This window comes from Callorhinus ursinus, unplaced genomic scaffold, assembly GCF_003265705.2.
Source record: "Callorhinus ursinus isolate GAN/ISIS: 27379988/994484 unplaced genomic scaffold, GSC_fseal_2.0 scaffold4, whole genome shotgun sequence".
NCBI classification, from domain to species: domain Eukaryota; kingdom Metazoa; phylum Chordata; class Mammalia; order Carnivora; family Otariidae; genus Callorhinus; species Callorhinus ursinus.
In genome coordinates this window covers 76,172,108-76,178,107 of record NW_027397066.1, presented here as the reverse complement: position 1 = coordinate 76,178,107, position 6,000 = coordinate 76,172,108, and the positions used below count along the sequence as shown (strand labels likewise).

Below are 6,000 nucleotides of genomic sequence, written 5' to 3'. Positions count from 1 at the left end.
AAAGAAAGAAAGAAAGAAAGAAAGAAAGAAAGAAAGAAAGAAAGAAAAAGAAAGAAAGAAAGAAAGAAAGGAAAGAAAGAAAAAGAAAGAAAAAGAGAGGGAGGGAGGGAGGAAGGGAGGAGGAAAATATTTGTTTCCTGATTTCAAGGTACTCATTAACTGAACCAGAAGGATTATGCTTTTAGGTGAATGTGCTTTAAAATACTGTGTTGTTACTTTCTGCTTTCCCAATTTGTACATTTCCTGCTACTTCCTTTCACAGGAATGGCCTTTACTATTTCAAAATTTTCTTAATCAAAATTCTTCCATTTTCTCCATTTAGAATTCTATTATTTTCATATCAATCAGGCTCATGACCAATTAATATGAAAAGATGGGTCATTATAAGCACATAAGACTGGCATTAAAATTTAAACAGGCCTTGTTTAGGCTTCAGAGTGGCTTACTTTAACCATTGCCTTCTCCTTAATTACATTCAAAGCCATAAATATTCATGAAGAAGCAAAGCAATGTGGTAGGTGTGATGGAGGAAACAAGTAGACGTGTACTTCAAGGGATGTTATGATACCAGATCCTGGAGGAGACCTAGTCTCAAAGAGCCTAAAGCCTAGTAGGGAACACAAAGTTCTGTGGGCAATGGTCCTGGTAAATATATGCTGCTCCTTACAATGGTAATAAGTATGAAGAAGTGGTTGGATAAATAGTAATTCATCTAAAAATAAAAATCCAAAGCTGACTAAAGATAGGAAAAATGTGGAGATGTCTTTCAAAGGAAGAAGTCGTTTTACAAAATGTCCAGTATTTATTTATTGGGGATTTATCCAGTATTATTGGGGATGAACTAGTTCTTATAGGGTTTTATTTCCAAACTGTTCAAACTGAGCATCTCTAAGCACTAGAGCATTTTTGATATTAAACATTTTGAAGGAATAGTTTTCTAAAATACATATTTTTCCGACTTCTGAAATTGACTATTACTTTAATCTCTGTTGCCATCTGAGTTATTGTTTAAATACTAATATGCTAGCAGTATACGATCATACCCTTAGGAGTTGTTTTATGACAGAGTTGTTTTTATAGGAAAAGTCCTACATTGACAGGATATTTGAATTAGTATATCTGATTAATTTATTTTTTCCTGTCTTTTGCCTGCTAGAAAGTGCTCCTTATGGCTTCTGACTGTTGTCGATATGCCTGCCTTGGTAACACCCCATTCAACCTGACATATTGAGATTTCCAGTGCAAAGGAAATAAAACTAAATAAAACAGAATCTGATAACATGTTCCTCAAGAAAAAAGAAAATAGGCTCCAGGTGAGTATTTAAAGGACATCCTTATGAGTAAATTGCAGGGATTGGATGTCTTCTATTTTGCTGCTCAGAGATTTTATTCATTTACTTTCAAGTTCTTTGTTGTATTCTGAATAGCAAAGGTTTCAATTATATTCCATCTGATTTGGATAGGACTATATATACCTTTTGCATTTCTAAGTAGTTTTTTGATGAATATCTTCAAACTGGAGACTAATCTTTAAAAGAAGAATAAATGTCTGTGTCCTTGTTATGCCAGAAAAGTCAAGCAAATTTAATAATTTGGAATTCAGCATTAAGGAATGTCAATCACAAATTCTACCATGGTAAATGCTATAGATCTACTTGCTGAAAAGGAAATAAACTTTGATTATTATATTTTTATTAAATGAGTATATACTTTGTTATAATGAGGTCAAAAAGATCAAAGACACAAATTCTTAGCACTCCTGCATCAGACTTACTAAATTTCTAGAGGAAGAGAATAGTCCAGAACATGCAAACATGTATCATTCTAAATCTAATACAACTCAAAAAGCCCTCTCTAAAATTGGTCAGTGAAGCACCTCGAGATAAATACTGTAGCATTTAGAATATACCTCCATATTCTGAGCAAATGGATCCTTTGGATCACACAATGTTGAAGATATTCGATGGTTGCCACGGAAACATCGCTGACTTATGTTCTGGGGGACTGGAAATGTCTGCCGGATGATTGTTAACCTTCCAATTGACCTTCTTACAAGTTCCTGAACATCCACATCGTTTATTTCCTATAAGATAAGATAAGAAATGGAAGAATTAGAAATGCTTTAATACGGTAACAGAAACACACAACTATTAATGAGTTATTTGTAAATGCTAAGGAATTCGTTACTGTAATGCATTTGCTGAGTGCTTAGGACACATCCAAATGAAAACAATACATGTTCATTAAAATGATCAACTCAATTGTAAGTGTTGTTTGTGCTTTAAATGATATACATTAATGCCTAAATAATTCTAAATGGAGCAATTGCCTTAAATGCACCTTATTTATAGTAATTTTCTAATGTATTATGTTGAACATTTTAGAAAAATATTTGTCTAAACATTGAAAAAGATCATAAAATAAGTGGATTTCAAGGTACCCAGAAGATAGTTGCAATGTAAGAGGAATATATATATTGTTCTTAGCAATGAAAAATGGGGTTTTTAAATAAAGCATGTAAAGAAAGCAAGATGACATTTAAAAAAATATTTCCCACTTATTTCTTAGAACTGGCATTAACTCATACATTTCTCTTGGTAAAGAACAGATTAAACAAAGTGTTCATAAAGATGAAACATCCTTTATTATACAATGTGAACCAGGACAGATGAATGAAAAAAGAAAAAACAATGTTCTTTATCCAAATTGATGTTATCTTACATGTGAGTATTTGTCAAACTCAAAGAACATATTTTCTATTTCCTTTTCCTCCCACCTCCCAAATCCAGACTTAAATTTTAAGACTTGGCTCAATCATGGATGTAGAAGTAATAAAAATGAAATAATATTTTTATAATATAACATCTGTTCTAACTGGAATCAGTCAGAATAGAAGTGATCAGAATAAATTTTAGTTTTAAGACAGTCTTTACTAAAGAAGTTTGTGCTTCATATTGTCCATTTGGAATGTTTTAAACCAACGAAGACTTCGCAATTACTATCATTGGTTTCAGAAGATTCTTATAGCAGCAGAAATAAAAGGTTTGACACAAGATAAATTTTGGACTGCAGTGAGCATTTCTCAGTTTTGATTTGAAGAATTATTACAGAATAATGAAAAAGAAAAAGACTATTTACAGGTGTAAATTGTCTTCTTTTCCTTTCTAGATTAATTACATATTATTCTTATTTAAAGCATATATTAGTTTTAAAATTCATTATTTTTTATCTTTACAGAATTGAGATTTTTCTGAAAATAAAACAATCCTGCCATCAGCTGTATCCAGTATAACATCCTGGATTTCTGGTCAATTAATCCTTAATGTACCATAAAAAATGATTTTTCTCATTTAAAATGCCATCTTTTTCCTTTAGTCTACGTCCTTTCACTAGCCATCAGAAACACTATCTGGCAAAAAGCAGGTCACTTTTTAATTCTCTTTTATCTACTCACAAAGCAGAACTAAACAATGTCTCCTCAACTCCATTTTAAGCCTGAAATTTAACCAGAAATCTTTTAAAAGTAATTAATATTGCTTTTTAGTGTCTTTACTTTTTTTTTTAATTCCATGTTGTGCAGATGGGAATTTTTATTTAAAAGGCAGTGAGAGATTCTACCACTTTTTTCATAATGTTAACTAATTTTTGTTATATACGTGGTCTTTTTCTCTTTAGTGATACTGATATAGCAACATTTTGTCAAAGAGTACCATTACTACCTGCCCCACCCTTGATGAACTACAAATCAGCATGTTAGTACAAAAACTTACATTAACTCTCTACTATATATTTGATAAAATATTAAGCACTTCACCTATTGTCTCCTTTTCTACTAAAAACTGCATTCTGATTCAGATACTGTGGTTCTTACTTTATAAATAAAGAACCAGAGAAATTCCAAGGTCTTCATTCAAAATATTCTTTATTCATGGTATGAATTTATAAATGTCAACAAAAGAAACACTCTTTAAAGTAATTATACAAGAAATCCACATTTCCTTATGGGAAATATTTAGATTAATATTTACGAATGATAGAAATTAAAACTCTAAAGATATATTTTTCTAGTATTTAACACCCTGATGATTCTATAAGGAATAATAAAGTAATCTATCATGAGCCAAAGTCTTTAAGTGGACTATTTTCAAGCCCACAAAAAGGGATGGTTACTTTTACAGGTTTTGAAAGCTGAAGTTCTCAGGTGTCTAAGTGACTAAACTATATCTGAGGAAATGTCAGTTTAAATTGAATATATTTTGTCTATTATTATTTGGGGAAGGGAAAAGGAAGTAATTTTCTGGGAGGAAAGAATCTGCCATTCTGAATGAAGTTAACAGACAGTCTGTCTCAAAAAATTCACTTGCAGTTTTAGTTTTGACACCTGATCTCAAAAATAGTTTGATAGTGAAATGAAAACTTGATTAGGCAGCTATTTTATATTTACAGAACTTTACTTCTGCATTTCAAAAGGTGCATTTCAAGAGTGACAGATGCAATGTATGTAAACACTGAAAGTCAAATGAATGCTTAATCTGTTAAAATACCCTTTTAAATGAAAAAAAATCCATACACTTCTATAATAAAATATGAAACTATTATATAATCTATTAGAATCTACATTGTTCTAAGACTCCAAACTTTAAAAAATGTGCAAACCATCAGATTTTTAAAAATGACCATATACAGAACCAGTTCAAACACTCACTCTTCTAAGCCTCCAGTACCACTGAATTATGCTAATCTCTATGAAGTTATACAGAAATTTTCTGAGTTTTAAAGAATTTAAAGAGGCTAAATAACAAAATTGTTTGCCCTTTCTGTAGTCTTTATATGAATGAGTATATTTCTGAAATAAGAATTAATAATGCAATAAAAATTAAAAAAATATGTTTTATTGTATCTAACTTTTCGCTATACCTCCTTAGGAGTAAGGCATACAGTCTTTTGTTTTTTCAAAAAAAACTTAATAATAATAATAAATTACTAATAATCAAGTCAAAAAAGTCAAGAAAATATTTCTATTCACTTTGTTGTAATAGTTTAGTAGGTGAACCCTGAAATGGGTAAGAGAGAAGAAAGAGTAAAGCTAAAATACCTAGCAGGGACAGAACTCCATCAAGAAACAGCCACTTCGCAGAACAAATCTTTTAGGAGAACTGAATCGCTCCCAAATTTTTGTAGTGTATCAGCTTAGGTTTAAATTAATAAATTCCAGGAAAGGAAAGACTCTCAAAATCCATTAGATCAGATGCCAATCTATACTGCATACACTCTTTTGGAGAAGAGACCCTCCCTTCTTTTCCCTTTTTTTTTTCTTTTTTAAAATCATTTAGCATCTAACAAAGTTTCTGTCTCATAGTAGGTATTCACTAAATGTTGATAAATTTAAAAATTGAGTGAATAAATGAATGAATGGCAGGACTTCACCAAACTATCTTCTAAAGATAGATACCTGAAATTTTAAGTGTAGAAACTGGGATGCTTTCATAACTTCAACACTATCAAATAAACCAGATTTTAGTAATGCCATTAAGCAGTGTACTATGTGGCATAGTTTGAAAAGATTATGCTTTCCGTTTTTTTGCTAATGTTTATATCTTCATGCTTTAGCAATGATGATCCTTTGATGCTTCCACAAAATTTAACATTAATGTGAAATAATTACACAAACATAATGTTGAAATATGGAACAAAACCAACTGTAGGCTATGTACCAGCAGGAAGTGCTGCAGAATGGCAACTTTCTGCTTGAGAAACTAGTAGTGAGCAGTTCAATTAATCACTAAACTAGGAAAAATGAACAACATCCTTTACATATATAGGCTTTTTTAATCTAAACAACTTCTCCTTAACTGCAATACTCAATTGTAGTGATCAACTTAAATTATTCAAACAAGAAGTCAGGGCACCATTGAGTATTATCAGAGAATAGAGGGTGCTTAGAGCATGATGCTTCTTGCATCTCTAAACAGTGCATATTTTTCTATCCAAATTTCTAAC

General features: G+C 31.0%; 1 protein-coding gene across 5 annotated transcripts in view; it reads right to left on the bottom strand.

The window, feature by feature from the left end:
* GRID2 (glutamate ionotropic receptor delta type subunit 2) overlaps nucleotides 1-6,000 on the bottom strand; it is a 1,442,323-nt gene that overhangs the window by 562,296 nt on the left and 874,027 nt on the right. For all 5 annotated transcript variants that reach the window (XM_073891966.1, XM_073891967.1, XM_025873456.2 and 2 more), the window contains exon 6: nucleotides 1,910-2,083. In XM_073891966.1, the coding sequence (XP_073748067.1) occupies nucleotides 1,910-2,083 (174 nt within the window). The remainder of the gene's footprint in view (nucleotides 1-1,909; nucleotides 2,084-6,000) is intronic.